The 26,514-nt window shown below is 42.3% G+C and overlaps 1 protein-coding gene across 6 annotated transcripts in view; it reads right to left on the reverse strand.

Annotated features, from left to right (window-relative positions):
- The window catches only part of USP6NL (USP6 N-terminal like), a 144,704-nt gene that overhangs the window by 110,997 nt on the left and 7,193 nt on the right, over positions 1–26,514 (reverse strand). For 4 of the 6 annotated variants that reach the window (XM_081879735.1, XM_081879732.1, XM_081879734.1 and 1 more), the window contains exon 2: positions 21,323–21,412. In XM_081879735.1, coding sequence (XP_081735861.1) covers positions 21,323–21,326 — 4 coding nt within the window. In that variant the 5' untranslated portion in view covers positions 21,327–21,412. Of the gene's footprint in view, positions 1–1,867; positions 1,956–21,322; positions 21,413–25,847; positions 25,936–26,514 lie in introns of those variants that run through there. The other 2 variants (XM_081879736.1, XM_081879729.1) reach the window with 2 other exon arrangements.

Consider the following 26,514-nt stretch of genomic DNA (forward strand, 5'->3'; position numbering starts at 1 on the left):
CCCAGGCATATATTGGACACAGCCAGATGCGTAACCAAGGCAAGATCTATTATCTCTAAATAAGGCTGCAGCTGATGAGTAGTCCTGGACCACTAATGTCACCTGCATCTCCAGGACAAGCATCCCTAGGTCTTCAGGTGGAGTGCAACCCCATTCGGAGTTACCGTATTTTTCACCCCATAGGACGCACTTTTTCCCCTACAAAAATGAAGGGGAAATGTGTGTGCATCCTATGGGGCGAATGCTGACTTTCACTGAAGCCTGGAGAGCGAGAGGGGTCGGTGCGCACCGACCCCTCTCGCTCTCCAGGCTTCAGGAGAGCCCCAGCGCCAGCCTTACAAGCTCGGGGGACAGCAGGGAGGCGGAACACCGCCATCCCGCTGTCTCCCGATGTGGTTTGGAGGATGACGGCGGGGAGACGCGTGCTTCTCCCCGCCACCAGCCCCACAAGCTCCAGGGACAGAGGGGAGGCGCAGCACGCCTTCCCGCTGTCCCCGGACCTGGTCTGAAGGCAGGCAGCGGGGAGAAGAGCGCTTCTCCCTGCTGCCGGCCCCACAAGCGCCTGGGGGGGGGGGAATAAAATTTTTTTTCTTTATTTCCCCCCCAAAAAGCTAGGTGCGTCCTATGGGCCGGTGCGTCCTATGGGGCGAAAAATACGGTAGTTCTTTGCAACATGTATACATGAGTTCCATAATTATAGATGGCCAATACTCACACTGATATATAGTCAAGACACATACTATCTAACATATGTAAAGGTAAGTTCAAGGGGTGGTATAATCGTACCCTCACTATGACATCATAGCATATCCAAGAACCAAAAAATTGAAAGTTAAGTGTCTGTAGATGAGCTCATTTAGATTAACAGTAGTTCGTGTCTGCAGATTTGGGCATATTTGCTTAAAAATTAAGTTATAATTAAACAAATTGGACTTTCTTCAAGTAAAGTGTGTCTATTATTGGGGTATCAGAACTTAAAGTACAGATGCAACCTACATGTCATAAACACTCACATTATATATACAGTGTGTGTGTGTGTGTGTGTGTGTGTCAATGTATAAGTTTTGCTTCATAATTTCAAGTAAAATACTGCTAAAATCCTAATTTCCTTAAAGGCTTCAAGATCGCTTGCGATCACAATGTTTAATTTCAAAAATCTATAAAATAATTACCTACATGTGTACATTTCTAAAGCTGGCTGCAGTCGTAAAAACAAGAGTAATTCACTAAACCCTCACGTGTAGGCAGAACCAGTTCAGATATATTGTGAAGGCATTTTTAAAGCACAAAATAGCAAGTGGAATTACATCAAAACAACTGACATTCAAGAGGATCAAAGGGGTGCTTTTAAGTAAAATTGCTTCAGAATATCTAATCTTAAAGTTAAACATGCTAAATATAACCTACTTTAAAAGCAATGCACATGAGATTTATACAGCCGCTATTCCCAAGCATCACTGACATCTAGTTTCTCAAATATACTAGTTACAAAATATGCAGTTTCTAGCATACTAGTGCTATTTTAACACTCTGAATTACAAAGGCAGAAATTTTTTGGGGGGGGGGTGACGAGAGAAGAGAGACAATAGAATACGATCCTTACAATAAAGTATCTACATATATTTAAATTCCATCTTCAGTTATTGAGGGCTATTAGAATTCTCTTCAGCACTGTCGATGTTGTTCTTATCAGATTTATCACCACTCAAAGCAAGGCTGCAGCAGCTGAATGCCAGTGTGAAACATGCAGCCTTGAAATAAAGATGGCATAGGCTTCATACAGTTGCTCAAGTGCCAATCTGCAGGACTACGCTTCCGCAAGAATTACTTGAACAGTTAAGAATGAATATTTCAAGCCTGTTCCTACCTTTCTTTGCAGAATCCGTTCTACGTCGTGCTGGTGACACCAGCTCTTTCACAATCTGCAAGACTTGAATCATTGCTAGTTAGCAAGATCAAAGCCACCAGCTGCTCCTCTGGAATGCCAACAGGTTTCATCCCTACAGATCATTACACGTCTGCCTTCAAATAAGCTGGAGCAAGAGCGACGCAGCAGCAACTCGGTTACCTTTCCGGGGATACGCTTAGGGTGCCTGACAACTGTACAGTGAGAGGTGATGGATTTGAAGTGACTTCAACACATGGATGCAAAAGCAACACCAGGCAGGCAACTCTCATCGCTTTCTCCATCAAGCAAGTCAGAAGTAAGCATGGCCTTTCTTCAATTAGAAGTAAGGACTACAGAAGGTGAGCATGTTTGCGCCTGCTCAAAACATGAACTTGTGCACTTTTCAACAGCACAAAGATATTTAAAGGATTTCAGCCATGAGACAGGCATCAAATCTACCCGTGAAGCTGCTTGCGGGCGGCGGGGAGAATAACCCAAATCTCCACCTTGCTGAACTTCAAGAGCCTTAGCAGAAAATCAAGAATGTTTTCAAGCATCCCAATAAGAGTTCAGTACCCCTTTCATGCACACCTGCCTCTGACGTTTCTGAACAGAAGCAGAATTCTTACACAGCACAGTGAAAAATCCTATGAGCATTTCAGGCGATGCTTCATCCTACCACCAGGGGCACAGAACATACGTTCAGTCTGAAGCTTTCCTATTGCTTCTGTCAGGTAATCTTAATAATTGAATACCAGCAATTAAACGTTCCAGAACATTACACAAAATGTATGTTTATCATCCGTAACACCTGCTTACCAATCTAACCCACAAAACTGAAAAAAGAAAAGGAATGGTCAAAGAACCTACAAAACGAAGCCAGCTAAGCTTGTTTTTAAAGCACTTTGGAGCCACATATTTCCAAAACCTGTATAGCTTTAAATTCTGAAACAGAACTGCTACGAAGTCTATAATATTCAAAGAAGACAGTTTCATTACGATAAAAGCACCTGCCATAACTTAGAGCACAGAAAGACCGATCTTCTTTGGCCTTTTGGCCCTTTTTTACACACACATGCACTGACCTGCTCCAGTTAGAAGGCTGGATTTGGAGTGCAGCCATGTCAGGCAGCTGCTACAGTTAGCACATCACATTTATACATGTACACAAAGGTTGACAAACATTGGATGGCCAACTGAAGTTTTGTTTTTGCCACAACCCCCAAGTCACATGCAGCCTCTGAAACTCTGCACAAAATCTGTTTCCTTTAAGCTTGCAGCTGAGTAGGGCAATTCTGCCCAATGCAAAAATAGCAATGCCCAACTGCTCATTAGCTGGAGATGGGCAAAGGCCTGTTAGAAGCACACCCACTTGGTTCCCCCTGTCACCTTAGAACTCAAAACAGGAAAAGGAAGCTTGATATGGTTCTGCATTTCATGGAATCATAGAGCTCTAAAGTTGGAAGGAACCACGAGGGTCATCTAGTCCAACCTCCCTGCAATGAAAGAATATTTTGCCCAACATGGGGCTCGAACTCTCAACCCTGAGGTTAAGAGCCTCATGCTCTACCAACTGAGCTATCCCAAAACAAACCCCAGGCTTCCAAAGTTCCAAAGTGCAGGTGCTGCCACGCTATAACTGATAAGACTTATTACAAATGCAGACCAGGTCTAGGTAGTGCCTTGGAGGGGGAGGGGAGTCATCTCACATGCCAAACAGTAGACATGGTGGTGCAACAAAACTGGGTGGGGGGAGCAAGATGCTAACCCTTGTGTGTACATATTTCTGCCTTGGTCTGACAGAAAGAAAATAAGATTTCAACTAATCTAATCTTCTTAGAAGACAAGCTCTGCATACAAAAAGGTGCCAGACATCTCTGTTCCTTGCAGCTCCTGGTAGGGATGGGAAAAAACTACCTGAAAACCTAGAGAGCCAGTGCCAGTCAGAGTAGACAGTACAGTGGTGCCCCGCAAGACGAATGCCTCGCAAGACGAAAAACCCGCTAGACGAAAGGGTTTTCCGTTTTTCGATGCGCTTTGCAAGACAAATTTCCCTATGGGCTTGCTTCGCAAGAAGAAAGCCCATAGGGAAATCTCCGGGGACCTCTTTTAAATGCTGGCGGTGGGGAGCAAAGCCTTTCCCCCCCCCTCCGGCATTCAGAAGAGGTCCAGGAAGGCCGGCGGGGGCCGAAAGGCTTTGCTCCCTACCACCAGCATTTTAAAAGCGGTCCGGGATAGCAGGGAAGCGCTTCCCGCTATCCCGGACGGCTTTTGAAGGCAGGCGGGGGGGAGCAAAGACTTTCGCCCCCCGCCGGCCTTCAGAAGAGGTCCTGGACCTCTTCTGAAGGCTGGCGGGGAGCGAAAGTCTTTGCTCCCCCCCCACCTGCCTTCCCGGGGGCTTTAAAATCGCCCTGGACAGCGGAGAAGTCCTCCGCTGTCCCGGGGTTTTTTAAAATGCTGGCGGGCTGTCCCGGGGCGATTTTAAAGCCCCCGGGAAGGCAGGCGGGGGGGGAGCAAAGACTTTCGCCCCCCGCCAGCCTTCAGAAGAGGTCCAGGACCTCTTCAGAAGGCCGGCGAGGGGCGAAAGTCTTTGCTCCCCCCCGCCTGCCTTCAAAAGCCGTCCGGGATAGCGCCCGCCAGCATTTTAAAAAACCCCGGGGCAGCGGAGGACTTCTCCGCTGTCCAGGGCGATTTTAAAGCCCCCGGGAAGGCAGGTGGGGGGGGAGCAAAGACTTTCGCCCCCCGCCGGCCTTCAGAAGAGGTCCTGGACCTCTTCTGAAGGCTGGCGGGGAGCGAAAGTCTTTGCTCCCCCCCCACCTGCCTTCCCGGGGGCTTTAAAATCGCCCTGGACAGCGGAGAAGTCCTCCGCTGTCCCGGGGTTTTTTAAAATGCTGGCGGGCTGTCCCGGGGCGATTTTAAAGCCCCCGGGAAGGCAGGCGGGGGGGGAGCAAAGACTTTCGCCCCCCGCCAGCCTTCAGAAGAGGTCCAGGACCTCTTCAGAAGGCCGGCGAGGGGCGAAAGTCTTTGCTCCCCCCCGCCTGCCTTCAAAAGCCGTCCGGGATAGCGCCCGCCAGCATTTTAAAAAACCCCGGGGCAGCGGAGGACTTCTCTGCTGTCCGGGGCGATCTTAAAATGCTGGCGGGTGGCAGCGCTGCCGCCCGCCAGCATTTTAAAAAACCCCAGGACAGCGGAGAAGTCCTCTGCTGTCCCGGGGTTTTTTAAAATGCTGGGGGTGGGAAGAAAAGCCCTTGCCCCCCCCCCAGCCTTCAGAAGAGGTCGGGGGACAGACTGTCCCCGGACCTGGTCTGAAGGCGGTTTCCATAGGAACGCATTGATTGATTTTCAATGCATTCCTATGGGAAACCGTGCTTCGCAAGACGAAAAAACTTGCGGAACGAATTAATTTCGTCTTGCGAGGCACCACTGTACTGAGATAGATGGACCACTGCGCTGACTCCATATACAGCAGCATCTTATGTTCTTATTAGCACAGTTGGGGCAGGGTGGGAGAGAGCAAGGAATCCTAAGCACTAACTAAAGCAATCTTGGAAAACTGTCAGGATGCTATTAAACATCCAGCCTGCGACAAGCATGGAGGAAGAATGAGCGAAAGAGCCAGCATGAAACAAAAGGAAAGCTACATTAGTATTCATAATAAGCAAAGTAATGAATAATTTAGGCATGTTCAGACCCAATCTTTCCTGAATCACACAACAGGTTTATGGGAGGCCGTTTCTCTAGCTTGCTGGAAAAGGGCATGATCACAAAAGCAATATATAGAAAGTATTTGCTTTCCATGAACTCTGTGTCACCACCAATATTAAGGGCCTGTGTGTGATTAAAATAAGTTAGGTTGGGGAGGAAATGTTAACCATTTAGTGAAGCAATCCCCTTTCGCTCACCAACCAAAAAGAAAGGGAGATAAAACACAGCACTAGCTCAAGTTATCTTTTCCTCTGTAAAAAAGTCCTCTGTCACTCATCATTTTCTTCAAAATATATTATTGTTATTTTATTACTCAGCCTTCACCCTAAGGTCCAAGGGTGGGCTACAACATTAAATCATAATGTTAAAAATAGTTTAAAACAACTTACAGTCACATGGAATGACAAGCAATGTTTTTCTGTCAAGAATGTATAACTTGCTGTTGAAATGGAATACTCAGGATGAAATGGTGAAATCTGTTATGATAAAATGGGCACAAGATGTTGGACATAACATTATGATGGCTGACTGGGAACAGTTATGGACCACAGGTATCAAGTTTACGGCATGTAATACCTTAAGAGAGAATATAATGAAAATGATATATAGGTGGTACATGACACCAGTCAAGTTTGCAAAAATTTATCATTTGCCCGATAACAAATGTTGGAAATGTAAAGAGACTGAGGGTACATTCTTTCACCTTTGGTGGACGTGCCCAAGGATAAAGACTTTCTGGGAGATGATTTATAATGAAATGAAAAAGGTACTTAAAAATACCTTTCAGAAGAAACCAGAGGCCTTTCTCCTGGGCATGGTCGGCCAATTGGTGCCAAAGAAGGACAGAACTTTCTTTATGTATGCAACAACAGCAGCAAGAATACTCATCTCGAAGTATTGGAAGACACAAGATTTACCCACCCGGGAAGAATGGCAGATGAAAGTGATGGACTATATGGAACTGGCAGAAATGACTGGCAGAATCCGAGACCAAGGTGAAGAGTCGGTGGAAGAAGATTGGAAAAAATTTAAAGTTTATCTACAGAAACATTGCAAAATTAAGGAATGTTAGAAGGATGTTGGAATGAAGTAATGTGCTTTTAGCAAAAATGATATAAAGGATTAGGTAAAAATGGATTTGTTAATTGGTGAAAGATGAGAATGTAAAAATACAGTATATTAAGATAAATTAATAGGATAAAAACAAAGCTGGAAAGGATTTGCTGAAATATCTAATTGAACTAGAACACAAAAAAGGGAGGTGTGAAGAGGTCAAGGAAATAAGCAAAGAAAAGAAAGTTATGTAAAGGTTTGATCTGTGTTTTTTATTTTTAATTGCTTGCATTTTTTCTGTATTTTCTTGTTTTGTTTTGTTTTTGTTTTTTCTCTTTGTAATCTTTAAAAGCTGAATAAATATTATTTTTTTAAAAAAAAAAAAAAGACAAGCAATGTTTTGCATAAAGCAGGCAGGGACGTAATCGCAGCATGCAATGAGAGGGGGAAAGGAGAGTTCAAGATAAAGATTCACTCGTGTGGCACCAAACCATGGCCTGGTGTTACATCTTATGTGAGCCTAGGTCTTCACCACTCAGTAACCACTTCCAGCTTCTACTTACTGCCGGTCTACTTTTCAAAGTCTTGGTAGAAGTCATCAGCACGGCTGCAGGTTTTACTCAAAAACCATGAAAGCTAAAAACTTAAACCTTCCTACCAAAAACCAAAAGAGCATGCCCCCAGAACCCTAGAGATATAAGAACCACTGCATTTTGTAGTGCCACCACAATCCGCAACATCACTGCATACTCCCTTGACAGAAATCACAATTACCAAGGGCTAAACCAAAGTAAATCTCTCTTTAGCTGGGTGTGGTGCAGCCTAGCACCCTTATCAATAAATAACTAGCTAAAAAAACAGGAAGCAGAGAGTAAGAATAAATGAGAATTTTCCAATGGAGGAATGTAAGGAGTGGAGTCCCCAAGGATCAATATGGAATCAGTGTGTTTTACCTTGTTCATAGCTGGCCTGGGGTTCGGCTGAGTTGTGGGATATTCAAGTTTGCTGATGACACCAGGGTGACAAGAACAAAACAGAACTGAGAGGAGTTCTCAAAGGATCTTGGGGGGGAATGGGAATTAAAATGGCCCATGATATTCAATTAAAGTAAGCGTAAAGTAATATTTATGGGGGGAGGGTCCTGATTTCACATATATGTCAATGGGCTAGTGGGAACTGATCAGGAACAATACATTGGGTCCTTAGCTGATAGCTAGATGAAAACATTAAGCCAGCTGTGAAAACAATGAATTTCGTATTAGGAATCATTATGACAAATTGAAAACAAAACTGCCAGTATCCAAAATGCCAGTCTACAAATCTATGACAGAACCACACTTGGAATACAGAATTGATACTGGAGAAGATTCAAAAAAGGGACAACCAAAATAAGAGGCTGGAGTCAACCCCTTAAAGGAAAGGTTACATTTTTTGGACTTTGTATGTTGGGGGTGGGAGAAAATGTATAGGGTTCAAAAAAGAGGTATAAAAGTACACATGGGTGTGGAGAAAGCTGAAGTTTTTCTACTTCAAAATACTAGAAGCCAAGGCCATCCAGGAAAGCTAAATACAGTACTGGAAGATCCAAGACACACATCAACAAGTACTTCACATACTTAAGGAAATATGGAAATTCACTAGCACAGGTTGTAGTGATGACCACCAACTTGGATACATGTAAAAGAGGTTTAGATATGTTCATGAAGGATAAGGCTGACAGTCCAGTACTGACATTGAGGAGAGCACAAGTTGGAGACGTGCTGTTTGCTCATGCCCTGCTTGCAGGCTTTCCACAGGCAATGGGTTGTCCACTGTGAAACAGCATGAAGGACCAGATGGGTCCTTCGTCTGATGCTTCTGTTCTTATTTTATGCTCTGCACACAGGTATGCAGATCTTTAATTCTGCACAAGACAGAGCCATTTCTCTTGATGGCAACAGTCATGCTGTTCACACCTTTCTTATGCCAGGTTCACACTAGTATAGATCAGTTAGATGGCTGCACTGAATACGGATACCTCTGATCAAGTTGACAATAAACATGTTTCTTTCACCTAACTAAAAGTGGAAAAATCCTGAGATTAACAGCAAATTAAAATAACTGTCTGAAATGACACAGGATGCAAAAAAACTACCAGCACAGCTTACAAATTTAAGCACTCCTATGTTTGATATCCTGAAGCATATGAAAGGGTGACCTCAGTTCTGATTACTCAGCTGTCACCAAGATCAAAAATGTCTCCATTAACGTAATTAGAATTAGCTGTTCTTTGAAAAACAGCTTTTGTGGACTTTTGCCAGAAGGCAACACATTTACAGCACAAAGGACAGCCAAAAACCTGTTAGTCAAACCCACCACTCAGTGTTTATTTCAAATGCTTATAAGCAGGGGTTGCCAGCTCCAGAGGGCTGGGGGACCCTTTAAGCAGATTTGGGGGAACAAAGAAAAGGGAAGGACAAAGGCTTTTCATTATGCAACACTGAACTTCACCACCTGTTTTCAATTTGGGATAAACCCAGCTTAAATGAGAATGGGCCAAACATCCCATCTCTAGCAAAACGGGTGCAATATATTAAGAAGAGCCAACCTTCTAGTCCACACCAAGAAAGGTATGCAGTTCATTAAATTGTCTCTTTACACAACTGTTTTCCTTCACAGGTATCACTTTGCATATAGGAAATTATACAAAGACACATGAGGTACTATCACTAGACTCCTGTAATGAAATCGAGCACATAAGAAGCCCCAACAATGATAACTGGTTAAACATCATGAACAAGAAAAACATTGCTATAGGTTATCCACTTGAGAGGTGTAAGAATCTTGCTTTCAATTTAACTGTAGACCTGTCATTAGCTACCATTTAGAGCAAACTGATGGGTAAGTACTGCTACAGCACCAAGCCATGAAAATATCAAAAAATCTCTCCAAACAGCAGCTGCCTTTACTCCACAATGAAAGATGATGCTATTCTTCTAAACTCCAAAAACCTCTTAAGGCCAATTCACACAACCAAATGGATGCATGGGGAATAAGGGTGAACGATTGTCTGCACAGGCTCTAGAGCAAAAAGGATATCAGAAATAGGTTTAGGTGTGCAAACTTACACACACCAACATCATGCTATGTATTTTAATTTATTAGCATTGCAAATGCCACGAGCAAACAGATGGATATTGGCCTCAGTTTAAAGTTTAGATATTTAAAAGTTAGAAATAGTATAGTTGGAAAAGATAAAAATGTATTGCTCTCATTCCGTTCAAAACCACATGGGAGAATGCTACTGGGAAGCAGGAAGTTAGATGCTGAACCATCTGTTGCCTTCATCACTGATTCTACTACATACATCAATACAGATTATGATTCTTCCAATATTACACAGCTCTATTTGGCAAGTTATTCTCCCTTCCCCTGCTAGAATCCAAAGTAGTTATCAGTGAACAGGCACTTAGCACTTTCTAAACATCAGACTCCCACACAGGGGCCTACAAATTCTCGCACCACGCTCACCATGGCAAGCATCCTTTTCCTCTCTGGCAAGCACCTCCAAAAGCTCACTGAGAGATGAATGAGCTGCTTCCTTCTCATGCCCTATTTCTAAAAAGGGCAGCCATGATGGAGAGAACCACTCACCAATCTCCTCCTCCCACACTTGGAGCTCGACACTGACCTCACACTCGGCTTCAAATGCAAGCCAAGTGCTCAACCAACTATGCAGAGAATAAATACTGGCATTTTCTGCTTTGCTGCCATGTTCAGCTGATATTCCTTTGCAGAGAGACTGTTAGTGGGTGGTTCCCTAGACCCAATGGATGGGAGGTTGCCTGCTCTTGATGGGGTTACACTCCCTCTGAAGGAGCAGGTATGCAGCTTGGGTGTACTTCTGAATCCATGGTTGTCACTTGAGGCTCAGGTGGCCTCGGTAGTGTGGAGTGTCTTCCAACAGCTTTGGCTGATGGCCCAAATGAGCCCCTATCTGGACAAAATAAAATAACAACAACAACAACTGCCAGAAAAACCACTCAAGGGGTTATCCAGAAAGATGCAATCCTTAGGATTTCCTCAGGTGAAAATCATAGAAACAGCAGTCACTCTCTCAAAATATGCCACAACAACTGCTTCTTGGACAAGTACCACCCAAGCTAAACCCCCTTTGACAACATGACAGTTCTTGCAGCCTATGAATGGATTGCTTTCATAAAAATAATATGTATGGACAAATTTAATGATATTTGGAACGTATTTATTGAAACCATAGTGACTCATGAACTGACATTTACATGACAGAAATAGTAAGTTTATCTACTTACATATATACTATGTAGTTTTGTAACCTTAATTACATTTTATTGTTACTTCATTATTGTTGTTTTCCTTTGCTTTGTTTTTTATGTATTTCTTCTTTTTCTTATTTACTTTAATTCACTGTAAAATGTTCAATAAAATGTTCTTTGTAGAAAGAAAGAAAGAAAGAAAGAAAGAAAGAAAGAACTACCTCCCCAAGCTAAGGTTTATCAGAGATGGCTCTCTTCATGAGAGAAGGGAGGGCTGCAGCTGGAAGTGCTCAATTTTCATTCATAAAAAGCGAAACACAAAAGGAAAGGAATATTTTTGTGGTTCTGCTATGTCAAGAACTAATGTTCAAGAACTAATGCCAAGAGACAGAGTGATGTCAGGAAATTCCCACCTCTTTCATTAACTCATTAAGCAGTCTTAGCTAAGCCACTCAGTCTCAGGAGTTCACCTCTAATGTATTGGGGGGGGGCGGAATAGTGGCCTACCTGAAAACTGTTATATAGGTTACAAAATTAGATGGGGGACCCTGCATTGCTATTCCTGCATTGCAGGGGTGGACTAGACGACCCTTGGTGTCTGTTCCAACTCTACAATTCTATTATTCTATGATAACTGGAGGTCTACAGTTGGAGAGTGGGGAGAAATCAGGGCTGGTCATATTCAGAGCCTGCCCATGGAATTAATAGACATTACAATCCATTAATTTCAGTGGGTATACATCAGGGATAACTTAGCTGCATAAAATCCTGAGTTTGGTTTGCATGCTAACTCACACCTTCTGAAACAATGCAGGAATCAAATTGCAGCTATCCTTCAAAGTGAGCACTTCTCTGAATTTTGTAATGCAACTAAAAAAATGAGCATAGGCTAAAGTGTAAATAAAAAATGCATATATTAGTCAAATAATTTCAACTGTTCTAGGGAAAATGCTGGGGGGGGGAATGTGTATATTAGAAGAAAGGCATGCTAAAATACAAATTTTCATTTTTTAAAAAATCAGAGAACTGATGTGAAAATGTGATAAATCGAACTTAAAATTGGGGAAATATGAATCTGAGAGAAACCAAAATTAACTGAATTTGACTATCCCTAGCTAAAACTAGAAAAATAAAACAAATTAAGGGACTTATATACTGCCTTTCATACTATGCCAGAGCAGTTTACAATGTGAATAATTCATGTCAAGTGCTCTGAACACCCACAAGTTCTATATAAAAGCCAAGCCTTATTATTAAGCAGTACAACTTACTTGTGAACAAACATGCTTTGGAATGAACAATATATATAGTAACAAAATGCACTACAGATGGGGGGGGACCCTCTAAATTCTGTCAACACAGTAATTTCAAGGACAGCAACCAATATTAACCTCCACATGCTGACACTGAAAAGCAAAGTAGTTCTGTCAGAAGTAAATGAATCAGTGAAAATTTTGGATTCCCTCCACCTCAATCCAATTCAAAGAGACAGCAAAGAAAGCCGGTTTGCTGCTGCCCTTATACATCAAGGTTCTTCAATTTTCTCCTGAAAAACTGCATGAATGGGACACAATTACCCATTTTCACATCGCCCAGAAACATGAAGGTAACCACACAATTCCATCTGCCACAGTTTGTTAACAAGATCAGATACTTCACTGCATGGAAATGTCTGTGGTAATATTTAATCCAAGACATAATGGGACACAGCCACTACAAGGACATCAGCCCTTATTTAACCACTGGAAGAAACAGATGATTCATTAGGAGCACAGAGCAAACAGACAGCAGTAATAAATTCTGCCTGCTAAAGTGTGCATTTTACTTTATCCAATAAAATGCCGTTCTATCACGAGACATATTGTCAAAGGCCTTTAAATACATTTTATACTAAGCTCTTAGTAGACAATGGAAGTTTCTCTTTCAACAGTAACTCAAATAAAACCATCAACTCTGCAGGCTATAATAAAAGTAAGGAGATTCAGGGTTAGTGGAGAGGACAGTGAAGAGTTACGTTTTCATCTAACCTGAATAGAACAGAAAAGGACATTGCCCCAGTGAGAGGTCAGCAGAACACACACACACCCTGAAGCATCTGATCAATAATCTGGAAAGGGGATCTCTGGAAGGACCAAGTAAGAGTAGAGCATACATACAGGGATATATCTACTTGGTATCCATCCCCTGATGGAAGGATCTTTGCTCCAGTGGAGACTTCCCCCAGAAGAAAGGCAACAAGGTGATTATTTTCCCCCACCAAAGGCTCCACTAGCTCCAAGATGTTCCTGAAGACATTTCCCCTTCAGTTGGCCTTCCAGGCATGATGTTTATTAGCTGACTCAATTATATTCTTTCCAGCTCTGCTAAAAAAGCAATGTGCTAAGTGTAAAGTGGTAGTTTTAAATTTGTGTTTTTGTTCTTTTTATCCTCTGTTGTTTCTGATTACAAGCTAGTTTGGAGAGGCGAACAGCCTAAAAAATAAAGAGCTTTCCAGAGGGGCACCAAGTGGATATAAATAACTCATACTTGGTAAAGATAATCCATACTGGCTGAATAAGAGATTTGCACAATTTATTGTCAGGGTGTGGTACAAGGCACATAAAGAAGGCAAGTTTTATGGCCTCTGTCATTTCCGTTTAAACTAGGGTTGCCTTATATCCGGAATTTCCCAGATATAAGAACAAGCACGAAGGAGGTTCCCAGCCCGCTCACAGATGCTTATAATATCAGTGGAAACAGTTGTAACCGCCTTCAATTTGAACCTGAAGATTGCCACTTGTTCAGTTTTAATTTTAATTTTAATTTGTTTGAATTACTTGTGGGATGTATCTTAATTTATTGATCACTTGTTTTTATGCATTGTCTTACTTGTATGACATTAGTCGCTCTGAGCCCGGCTTTGGCCAAGGAGGGCAGAATATAAATAATTTTTTATTATTATTATTATTATTATTATTATTATTATTATTATTATTATTATAAATGTGTTCCTAAGTCTTGAAGTTTCCAATAGCTAAATAATTCTCTGTGATACATTACAATCCTGGGGTTGCAGTTCTAATGGATGTTTGCTTAGCACACTGCAGGAGTTCAACACACATATAAAGGAGAGGAAAACAAACATCTCTAGCCACCACCCAAGACACTGCAAAGTCTAAGAAAGTCTATGAAGTCCTTGCCTATGGAGAAGGGAGTGTGATGTTGATGGACTGAACAGGGCTTCAAAGGGCCACTGAAATATCAGATTGAACTAAAAAGGTAAAGGTAAATGACCCCTGGATGACTAACTGTATTCAACAAGCTTCTTATTGATTCAAACCCACCATTTAAAAAAAAGCTCTTAGTAACAAACAGTCCCGTACTACACTAGCAAGCAAAAGGAAGACAGAAGATTCAGTAGTCATTCCCTAACAATATCTGTCATAAGAATTTATATACAGTGGTACCTTGGGTTACGTTACCTTCGGGGAACGTAACTTTTGGGTTGTGAACGTGGCAAACCTGGAAGTGTATACTTCTGGGTTTTGCCATGCGTGCATGGGCAGAAGCGGCGCCTTGACTTGAAGACTTTTCAGTGTACGTACGGACCCCTGGAATGAATTAAGTTTGTATCCGGAGGGTCCACTGTACCTTGACTGTGATCATATTCATATGATCTTACAAATATTATCATATTCATATGCACTTACAAAAAAATGTAAGTACTTAAAAAGAAAATTAAAACAGCCTAAAAAGGTCAGCAGGAATAAAATTGCTACCTAAAAGGCTATAGAACACATTACTACTATTCAGGTGTGCCCACCGCTTAGTTTACAAGCCATTATCATTTTGCATCTACTATATGCCTTTCTGGTAGTATATATTACTGCTGCTACATTGTTAGCTCAACCTTTTCCCACAGAGCTAATTGCACCACTAATGGGCATCTGTAGTTCAGCAACATCTGAAGGCCCGCAGATTCCTCATCCTTGTATTATAGTTTTCAAAAAGGCGTTCCAACAGGATTGCCAATAGTATAGTTGATACATGAAACTAGAATCCCAAACCACTGACGCATTGATACATAATACAGAAACCAGCGGTGTGGTTTTCCCAGAAAATTGGTAGTTTGTGCAGGGTAATTTGCATGGGGAAATGTTCTGATGCTCTGGAGAGCGATCTAATTTAGCATGTTTGCTTTACTTGCATTTGGTAAACAAAGCTGAACGCCAAGCTTGCCTAATATCATTATCTGCAGTTGGCATCCATTCATTGTCACTAATGACTTTTTGCAACAAACGTCTCTGCAGAAAAAATCAAGTCCTGTACTGGAAACCTTTCTAGATTTTCTGCCCCATGTTGTCGATTTAAACACTTGCAAATGATAATTTAAGAACTCTGGTCAAAACAGACTATGCATAGGCTCTATTGTTTAATTATTTTTATCTTTTCTCAGAGAAAGTCCACAGCTGGTACCTGAATCCTTTTGAAATTGCTTGAAACATGGTACCAATTCCCCCCAGAACTTTCACCTGCTCTTCTAAATCAATGTTGTTGTCCCCAATCAGAAAGGACATAAACACAGAAAAGTCACAGAAAAGGTTCAACTGAAAATCAATTACCAGAGCTAAAAATAGCTACAAGACATTTCACATAGTGTTCTAATACAAGAACCAAGAGATAAGCATTTGAAATTTGAAGATAACTGTGGGTCCATTAATTATTCATCTCAGGAGGAGGGCATGTTCTGCCTGTTCTGCACAACTCATGTATTTACACACGCAACGTGGCTATTCATTCCCTAGCTGTTGTTATTATTTTTAAATGTGATTGACAGTATCAATGTGATTGACAGTATCAAAACACAAAATGCACAACATAGTAACGAAAACAACACAACACAGACTTCATCAGGACCATCAGACTGCAAATCTCTGCATCGTTGTTACAACTTCTGGGGATCACAGCGGAGGTATGGTAACTCAGAATCTCATGCGCCCAATATATGTAGCAAGTGCTTGCTAAACATTATGAAGTAGGAGCAGGAATACCCCAGATCAGGCTACTTGTTCATCCAGCCCACTACAGTGGTACCTTGGGTTACAGACGCTTCAGGTTACAGACTCCGCTAACCCAGAAATAGTACCTCGGGTTAAGAACTTTGCTTCAGGATAAGAACAGAAATTGTGCAGCAGCGGTGCAGCGGCAGCAGGAAGCCCCATTAACTAAAGTGGTGCTCCGGGTTAAGAACAGTTTCAGGTTAAGAACATTCCTCCAGAACGAATTAAGTTCTTAACCCGAGGTACCACTGTACTGTCTAGGAGACTAAATAAATGTTTTAAAAGTCATTAACAACAGCAGTAACTGCTTTTCTTATGTAGTTATGATCGGTGCCACATGTGAAACAAATGTACACCCTAGATTACACTTACATCTTGCCTTTCTTCTGTAGAGCTCAAGGTGAATACGCAAGTTTCCCAGCTGGTCTCCCATCCAGAGTCAACTTGTTCAGTTTTAGGAAGGTGGCTGCAACAAGTATATTATCCGTGGACCCCAGAATCCGCAGCAACAAGCTGGGTTTTTAAGGCAGACAAGTCAAATTAAATAGCATTCCTTGGAAGCAGCAGGTCGGAAAATCACGACTACCAAGAAACCAATTCTGGTGTTATTAATACAATTATTTGCTACAATAGGTGTAATTATAGTGAGTTTCACTTAACCAGCAACATGGCATAAAAGGGGGGAAATTACTGTTATATAATTCAGATCTAAACCCCACAGTAGCGTAATACTTCTAACTAAAATCTCATAAAGTAATGAGCTCAATACTTTGTGACATTTTAGTTGGTCCTAATAAAGGCATTACCCTACTGAGACTGTTGAATTTTCTAATAAACCAATATAGCTACCTATGATTTTTATTTTATTTTTGTTAATTTAATTCAATTTTCTTCTTATTTCTGCCCATAGGAAACACTTCCTATATTTACTGGGTCAAGCAACTGTTTTCTCTGCTATATAGTCAGCACAAGACAGCAATGAGCTCGAGGCTGCCCCATGGACTAAAATGGAGAGTTAAGTCAGAACTTTTCAGTTATAGACTTCCTTTTTTTTTCCTTTTGGAGGCAGTACAAATATTCTGACTGAACTGTAATTAGGAGCCTTGACATTTGGAAAGTATAATGCTCCAAAGGCACCATTATTGCTACGCTTGTATATGCTCCAATTTTTAAAGAACAGTTCCCATGTTCTTGCACATCAGCTTTTGGTACTTTCTCTTTACAAAAATATTTAGGGAGAAAAAAGCCCTTATGCATCACCATTCTGCAGACTAACACTCAAGGCAGCTTAATAATAAATCACAGAATACAAAGCAGCAACAGAATACACATCAGTAACGGAACTTCTGAAAAGCCAGCTCCACAGGCCAAACCAAAGAGCACAATACCAAACCATAAATAAACTAACCTACAAAAACCCAGGGACTGAGGAATCTTAGCAATAGAGGTGGTGACAGGTAGATCTCCCTCTGGAGGAATTTCCACAGTTAGGGATTGGGCCTCAGAATAGACCACCCAGAGAACTTCCTTGGGAATAGGCAGACTTTCAGGTACAGTACGTGACTCTCTAGGCGCTTGAGGGTTTTGAAAATTAAAGCAGGAACCAAACAGGGACAGATTAGTTTTCTAGGAGGGGCTGGAGGGAAAGTAAGTTTTGGAAGCATAAAGAGCTGTTAGTAAGCAGCAACTACATTATGTGGTAGTGTTGAACCCGATACTTCTGTGTTGAGTCAAGGCTTTGCGAAGCTTGACTGAACCACTCATATGACAGCAGAAGGTAAAAAAGCAAGCTATACCACAGAGGCCTCAGCCCTAATAAGACTTGAGCCTTGATACAGTGGTGCCTCACAAGACGAAAAGAATCCGTTCCGCGAGTCTATTCGTCTTGCGGTTTTTTCGTCTTGCGAAGCAAGCCCATTAGCGGCTTAGCAGATCAGCTGATAAGCGGCATAGCGGCTTAGCGGATCAGCTGATAAGCGGCTTAGCGGCTTAGAAAAGGGGGGAGGGGGAAAAACCCGCAGGAACTCGCAAGACATTTTCGTCTTGCGAAGCAAGCCCATAGGAAATTTGTTTTGCGAAGCACCTCCAAAACGGAAAACCCTTTCGTCTAGCGGGTTTTCCGTCTTGCGAGGCATTCGTCTTGCGGGGCACCACTGTATACTGAAATGTAGATAGGTCTTCCTATTAGCAATATCATCTGTCATTCAGAACTTTGAGGCCTGGGGAGAGTCAGGTTTACACCACAAGTAGAGGCTGCCAGCAGCCAGCAGCAAAGATTACAGGTAAAGGTAGAGAATGCAGCCCAGAGAGAAAGCCAAAGAACCAAACGATCCTACCTATGGCTGAATAGCATAGCAGAATGCAGGGAGGGGAGCCAGGCAAGGCGACAGCTATAGCTTCACTCAGCAAGCCACTTGCCTAGGCTTCCAGAGCCAGAGAGCGACACAGCAAATGAGCAGCAGCACATGTAGGAGCACCAATATTTTCCATCCACTGAGGAAAGAGACTTAGTTGTCTGTCCCCAAAACATTACCAAGCACAGATATGTAGTCATGTCTGTTGATATCATCACAGCTACTGACTGTATAAATTCACCATTAGGCCATTCACACCATTCACATCAAGCCACAGCTATTCTACAAGAGGCAGTGTTGGCAGACCAACAGGATGAAACTAACATGGTAGAATCTCTGCTGCCTCCCCTACCTCCATCACCAAATGCTTCAATAAAAACATTATGGTAATCAACCTTAACTATGGTTAAGAGAGACATTTAACCACCTAAACTATAGTTAAGAATTTGCTGCAAATTCTTTGCAGTTAAGAATTTGCTGCAAATTCAGGATGTGAAACAATGGTTTGAAATGAGTTTGCAAGCCATGGCTTCCATTGACTGTGGCTAGTTGTCCCACCTCTACCAAGCCAGCCATTCTGGGCAAATTCAGCAACTCTCCAACCTCCCTGCTTGCAAGGCAAAATAGCAGGTCTCACTGGTGTCTCTAAATACATGTCCTCCAAGGGAAGGGTTTAGCTTAGTCATAGATTCAAGGTACCGTATGTTGGATCCAGATGTGGCTGGTATCCACTGAAACTGGTGGGTGAAGCCAAAGCCAGCTACAAGCAGAGGCAAATGATTCTAATTTTACCCCTATCATCCTCCCTGCTGCTTTCCCCAAGGGCAACACTGAGACTAAAAAAGAAGACGAGGAAGCTGAAAAACAGAATCACTCCTAGACTGGTAGTAAGTAGGAACGCAGACAGGTAGGAGCTGGCTGAGAGTAGACTGGGGTTGGCGTAGCAGTGGCCTATTAACATTAATGGACCAGCTAGTGTCCATGATCCATTAATGGATCATGGCTAGTGTTAAGCACAGTTTAGCATTATGTCTGTATGATCAACACAACTAGGAGCTACAATGTGCAAACCAGGCCTAAGAAGTGGGAGAGAGTATTCTACATTCAAGCTCTCAGTGCTGGCAGGTGATAGATAGCGCTAGTTCTTGCAACATTTATCTCCCCTATTTATGTATTGCTATCTTAGAAAAGACATTCATGAACAATGTCACGGCCAGCATTGGAAACAGTTTTGCTGCTGCATTATTCATCTTCTGTCTAACAGTTTGCTGTTAACACTTTCATTCACAGTCCAAAAAGTTATTAAAATTTCCAAGTGCTATATAATTAGTCCGCAAAGCAGACTGCCAGACAATTTGTTGCAGGCTGTGTTTCTGTGTCTGCAAAAACAGTGATAACAATGTATTAGTGGTTGACCTTTCCATGAAGGATCTATGCCTACGAAGTCCCTACGCAATCTTAAGAGCATTGTTTTAAACAAAAAGGTCACAGAGCACTTAGGGTTGATGAGGGTGAAATTCTATTCAACAGAAAGCAAACTAGGCTTGGGGTATTTTTGCTTTCGATCCCCAAGATTAGCAGTGCCTCCTATTCCCTATTTTCCTTTGAGTTCTTTCTGTGGTTTGTACCAAAGACGATCTCTGTTTGGCCCCTATTTGTCTTATTGTTACAAGCAGCAAATAAGCCATGATTGTCATAATTCCATTTGCATATTATTTTCCTTTCCACAGGGCAGCCATGCTTCAGATTCTTAAAAACAGCAAGCTAGATAGAGCCTCCCTGCCAACATCTACCAACCCAGGCTGGACACAGAAGTAACCTGCTTATTCTCAACTGAAAATCATCCATCCTCCAAAAACTTAATTCACAGCAAAGTGTAATGCAGTTCTTCGGTACTGGTATGCCAGTTAGAGAACATATGCACTACCCCTGCAGACTCCAAGCAGCCTTCACTTGCAGGCTACTACATCCTGGACAACAAGATATGGTATATGGCTCCCAGCTAGAACAGAAGACCAGATGGAAAGAAAACCCTACCTAACAAGAGACTGCTTATTTAGTCTGTTTCTTGTTAAGTAGATGTCATATCAATGCACCAGGAACAGTAAGGTTTTCTCCGATATTCCTTTCAGCGGCTTAGAAGCTACTCTGGCATGGATGGGGAACCTGCAGCCATCCAGATATTGCTGAATTATAACTTCCAGCATCCTTGATCACTGTTCATGCTACTGGGGTTGAAGTTCAGCAAAATCTGGATGGCCACATGCTCACACATACATGTACATGTACACACACACAGTACAGCATGTTCCCTTCTTGTGCTACTTGTTAGGTCATGTTAGATGACTTCACACAGCAGCTCATTCCCATGAACCATCATCCCTACCAAGAACTTTCTGGTGAAGGAAGAAGTTACAGCAAAGACTCCTCTCAATTGACTGCAGATTTCTGATTATTAACAAACCAAGAAAAGCAGCCACACTACAGCAACTCCTACGCCATTAGGGATACATTGCATGTGTTGGAAAAGACCAGATGACTAGAAAGGTTTGCAAAACCATAGTAATTGACTCAGTTAATTGACCATTAATGTATATGCTTGAGATACGTACAACAGTGAAGTGAAATGACCCGTGAAACACATGGCCTAACAATATCCTTATCACATATAAGTTACTCTGGCCTACCAAAACATTTCTTAACTTTCATGAGACACTGCTCCAAAAGAAAGTAACATTCATTTACAAAACTGGAAAAGTGTATCAGCCCAGATGCAGGCAACATACTCAGTACTCAACGATGCACTGGAAATTGTTGCCATCCAAGAGAGTCTTCTGCACAATTCAAACAACCAAAAACAGGGGGTAGTCAAAAACAGCCAAGCTTCACTTAGTGATTGCTGTGACAGAGGCACTTACATTCACTATAGTAGAGGCAGAAATTTGCTCTTAAAAGCTAAAGACTTAAAATGCTGTTTGAAATTCTGGGCTCTGGAGAACATTTACTTACTCATGACTGGTAGCCTCTTTGCATATGGTCCCAAACAGGTCTTAAACTAAGGTATCTTGTCCAAGAAGATCTCGCAGAGGTATACATGTCCTAGGCAAAGGGAGGGAAAACAAGAAAGGTATTATTAGTGACAGAATATATTCATGCTATTACATTTACTACTTTTATCAACAAATCTAACTCTTGCAGCAGATTCTCAAGACCTATGGGGGCAGGAAGGAGCTAGTTCTCAAGTTATTATCGCTCCCATAGGAATGAAATATATTCATCCATCTTTATACTCAACATATTTTTAGAACTGCTTTATTGACAGGGAGTAAAAACACGCTAAGAGTAAGTCTAAGCACAATAATCTTAGCAAATAAATCTTTAACATTCCCACACCCACTCCCTGACCATACCACCAGAGGTCTGGCCTTCCCCTCACCAGGGATATTTTGGACCCTTCCCTAGTTTTCACTTTAATTTACGTACATTGTTACACTAAAGAGACAATGAAATATTCTATTCCAAATGCTCACAAAGGAGGAAATGAAGAGAAGTTAACCTCAAGCTAGGAACCGCATAACTTTATTTGTAAGATGTACATGCACAAGATGAAACAGGAGGCGATAGGTTTTCCTGATGGCCATTCTATTTAATAACAGCAGAAGCAAAAATACCACAGCTGGGCTGAGGACTGTTAACATCTCATTTCCCAACACCACCCCTAAAACCCACTGAGGAGAAGAAGAGAGCTGGCTGGGTGAGACTTTTTGTAATCCAGCAGAGAAGCTCCCCCTGCTGTAATTGCCACCTGGTACCAGGTTTTCCTAGCTGCTCATTCAGGGAGAGAAGATGGAACAAGATACAAAATTTAGCCATCTCTAAAAGAGTCTTCAGAGAGAGGGGGGGAGGGAGGGAATAATCATAATTTACTGTTGTTTTGTGTAAATCACTTTATGGTGTGGTCACCTTAAAAATGGCACAAAAGTGTCCAAAATAAATAATGACACAACCCATTTATTTACAGGAGCATACGTTATGCCATCCTGTGGCTAAGCAACTAGCTCACAATCCTTTTCTCACAGGATTAGTCCCTCCTTGAAGTAAGCTGCAGATTTCTCTCGTCAGAAGTCACATCCTCTTTTATGCTTCAGGAAGAAGAAAACCAGCTCTTACTCCATATTCTAAGCAGTAAGTGCAAAGAATGATTGACTGACACGCACTTCTTATAAGTTTTGTTTTATTAAAATTAGTTATGAGATGTCTACCTGTACTGAGGCTGTTGCTGTATTGTACTGACTTGCAACTCCCCTTTGCCATTTACCCTCCCCCACAAACAAGATTTCCAGCTACAGGCCTGCATCCACATTCACCCAAAGCAGGTTAGCCTAATAATTTCTCTCTCTTTTTTAACAAACTCCAATTAAATGTTTATGTGGCACAACCATCAAAAGCAATATGCAGAGCTTCGTGAGACTTTAACAGATAAGTAAGGTATACTCATTCTCCAGTCATCTGTTAACAATCCAATCTTTGTTAATAATCCATAGCCAGACATGTGCCTTCATGTTCACCAATTAAATCCCGGAAATAATTCCTATACTAGACCTAAGTCAGATTTTTCTCCTTACATCCTTCCTCATTGTTTATTACAGCTACACTAGGCCTGGGGCTTTGCCGAGGATGTAAGACGATGGTCAGGTTGAAAAGCACCGTTGCTGCTGATGTCACTTGGAAGAGAGAGGGGAGGAAGAGAGAGGGGAGTTGCACTACTGCAGTGCTAATGGCAAGTCCTGAAAAATCATTGACAGACTCCTCCTACAATGGAGAAATTAACTGAGATGGTCAGTGGCGTAGCGTGGGGGGGTGCAGGGGGGGCCGGCCGCACCGGGCGCAACATCTGGGGTTAGGGCAAATCCACGGGTTAGGGGGCGCAAATTACTTGCCTTGCCCCGGGTGCTGACAACCCACGCTACGCCACTGGAAATGGTTCCCTCCTTGCCCCCCCACCGTTTTCTGTCTACAAGTATGTCCTATACCAGGGGTCAGCAAACTACAGCCTGGGGGCCAGATGCGGACCACCAGGCTCGTAAATCCAGCCCCCGGACCCTGCCGCCCACTCAGTCAGTACACGCGCTAAACCAGTGTGGTGCGGAGGCCTCGCCGCACGGGGACTGACTTCTGCGACGCTGGCACGGCTTCGGAGTGGCTGCAGGAAGCTCCTGCAGCCAATCCGAAGCCATGGGCGCCTCTGGGCGGGTGGCGACACTGGCGCAGCTTTGGATTGGCTGCAGGAAGCTCTGGGCAGCCACGTATGACCAAAAGCTGAGCGGGAGGAAGCGGCAATGGCAGGGAGGCTGCCTCTGCCACACAGGCCAGCGGCATGGGCTCTGCGCTCCGCGGACACCTGGCTGAGGCAGAGGACAATGACGACACTGCCGAAGACGAGGTGGTGTCAGCTTGAGTGGCAGCGGGGGGTCCTTGTGGTCCAGCCCCCCACAAGGTCTGAGGGACAGTGGACTGCCCCCCCTCCTGAAAAAGTTTACTGACCCCTGTCCTATACACTATCCCAACTTGTTCCAACACAGAGAAAGGAGAAGCCATTGCACAGTGATCAGCCCCAATTCACTTTACTCCCCACATGCATATGTCACACACACAAAAGAAAACAACTCTTCCTTACTCATAGTATGAGTGCCATCTTAAATGGCAACTCAATAACAGTAAGCCCACAACATATGCATCTTTAACTTGTGTGCATTCAGCTTTAAGTGCATGGCAAAAAAATAAAATACAAAGCGGGTGGGGTTCTGTGAAAAATGACTTTGGCTATCCCACCCGCCACTGAACCCAATGAGTTTTGGCTATATGCAATTTTGGCTTTAGGTGCTATTCCCAAAACGTAAACCCTGCATAAGTTGTGGGCTTATTGTATGCCCAGTATTTCCATTTTTGAATTGCTGCTGTAAGAAATATTCAGTAACTTGGTATTTTTCTACAAACTGACCACAATACCGCCATCTGTGCAAATCTAGTGAGCTAATTCCATGCAGTGCCTCTCTTCTCTGATTCCTTAAGGCTTAGGCAGGATAAGATGAGAGAGAAAGTAATTATCCAACTTCCTTAAAATGTGACTGAACATAACATTTGCAGATCCAGTTGCAGATCCAGAGTAAATCCAAGAAAGAAAGCTGGAAAGCCTCCGGATTTTTCTACAAAGGCAGCTTGCTGGTTAATCAGTTGCAAAACCTATCAAAGGAACTGCTACTGTAATAGGAGAAATTCAAGCAAAAACCGAAACAAGGGAAGCCAAACAATGAATGCAAGAAAAGGAAGGAGAAAGGGGTTCTCAAAATGTCCCCCCAGTCTGTTGCTCATGCCAATTGCATTTGAAGGCAATAATAATTTGTAACAACTTAAAAGCTTCCCCTCCCTTCCCTGTTATTTGCGCTTTCTGTAAAAGTGTATTTGTAACTCCCCATATATAAGTGGGCTCACAGTAAGACTTTGTCATAACGATTAGTTTGATTTATACTAGCGACAGCTTTCTGTTTTATAGATCTGAGTTTAAAGATAGAAAAGGAAGGCTTAACTGATTGTTCTTCATTTGTTAAGATGTTTTAAAAGGTTTTAAAGAGATGTTAGTATACTTGTATCTTTTTGTAAGTGTTTTAGATTGCCTTTGATGAAGGAAAACTTTTTATGAAACCAAACTTTTCAGAGCACTTTCAGTACACTTCCCTCTTTTGTTTTCTTGCTTAGGAAAGAGAGCACCAACACTATGGTATTCTCACACCCTGAAAAAAATATTTCTCTCCCCTTCCAGTAGCCCACCATATTTTATCAAAATAGGGTAGAATATTTCCCCACTGTTTTGTTCACAAGAAAAGCATGCCCAAGCTGCAATATAAAAATTCTGTCATCGGTTTTTCAGAGGTGGCTCCACTGCTGAAGCTAAGGAGAAAAAGATGGAACCAGTTAACTCATAGAATTGTCGTTGGAAGGAACCCACAAAAGCTCCTTTCTTGTAACATTGATGCATTGGTTCAGGTCCTACCCAAACTGTAGATGAAAAATCTGTTCAGCTTTTTAAGCAGCTTCCATTCCCTCACAACCCACCAAAATGGCTACAAGGAAAAGTGAAAGGGAATTTAACAGCAGAGCTTGTAGAAGAGTATTTCAGACACCAGAGCTATTAAACAAAACACCAAAAGTCTTTCTTTGTAGTGGTGATTATGGGTAATAATCATGAAAATGAGAATGCAGCCCCTCCCACTGCAGGGAAATATAAAGGAGTGTGGCCCCTGTTCCCAGGGAACTGGGACAGGCACCCACAATACTGATATTTTACCACTGCTAAAAATGTTTGTTTCACCAAGCATTTTTAGAGAATTAATTTGATTGTTGGTCATCTGTTCTGCATTTCACGTTTTGGTTGTTTTATTGTACACTGCCATATTTTAAATGCGTTGGCAATATAGCATATTCTTTATGATTTCATTTATATGCTTTTTTTAAAAAAAAAAAATCCGAGCCTCACAGAATAGGGTTGTCATGAGGGATCTGTGGGGACAGCAGGAAGCTGGTGTCATCTGGGGTGAGGTGGTAAAGCAAAAGAGGATTTCTCTGGAGCTCAGCCGGGTGCCTAGAAGCAGAGACCAAGGATGAGACTGAAAGAATGCCTTGCCCCATTCTGAGGCCCAAGTGACGTTCCAAAGTCAAGAGCATGGTGCTCCCCCTAACAATACTCCCACAACATCACTGTATTTTATATGCCACCCATAAGTACATGTATTTTGCATGCAACACCTATACTCACTCTCTTAACGGTGAAGCAGCAATCACTAGATGGTGCCCAGCTCATTATGGAAATTGACTATGCATGAATGGGCCAGTTTATGCAGCAAAATATACATAGCACCCTTGAATCACTTGTCTGGAGAATACAAATCATAAAATCTGGTCATTTTTCGGCTAGGGCTATCACATCTGGTGTACGTGAAACAAAAGATTTCATGTGGAAGTTGGAAGAAATCATGAAAACTATCAATTCTGTCAATTCCCTAAGCGAAACAACTCCTCACTAAGCTCCTGCAACTCAACACACTGTCTAAACAAAGATAAAATGTTTTAAATGATGCACTTGATTATAATGGTGATCTTTTGACTTGACTATGTTATCCTCTGAAGGCAACTTTCACTTCTCT

This window comes from Podarcis erhardii, assembly GCF_964252035.2.
Source record: "Podarcis erhardii genome assembly, chromosome: 10".
In the NCBI taxonomy this organism is placed as follows: Eukaryota; Metazoa; Chordata; class Lepidosauria; order Squamata; family Lacertidae; genus Podarcis; species Podarcis erhardii.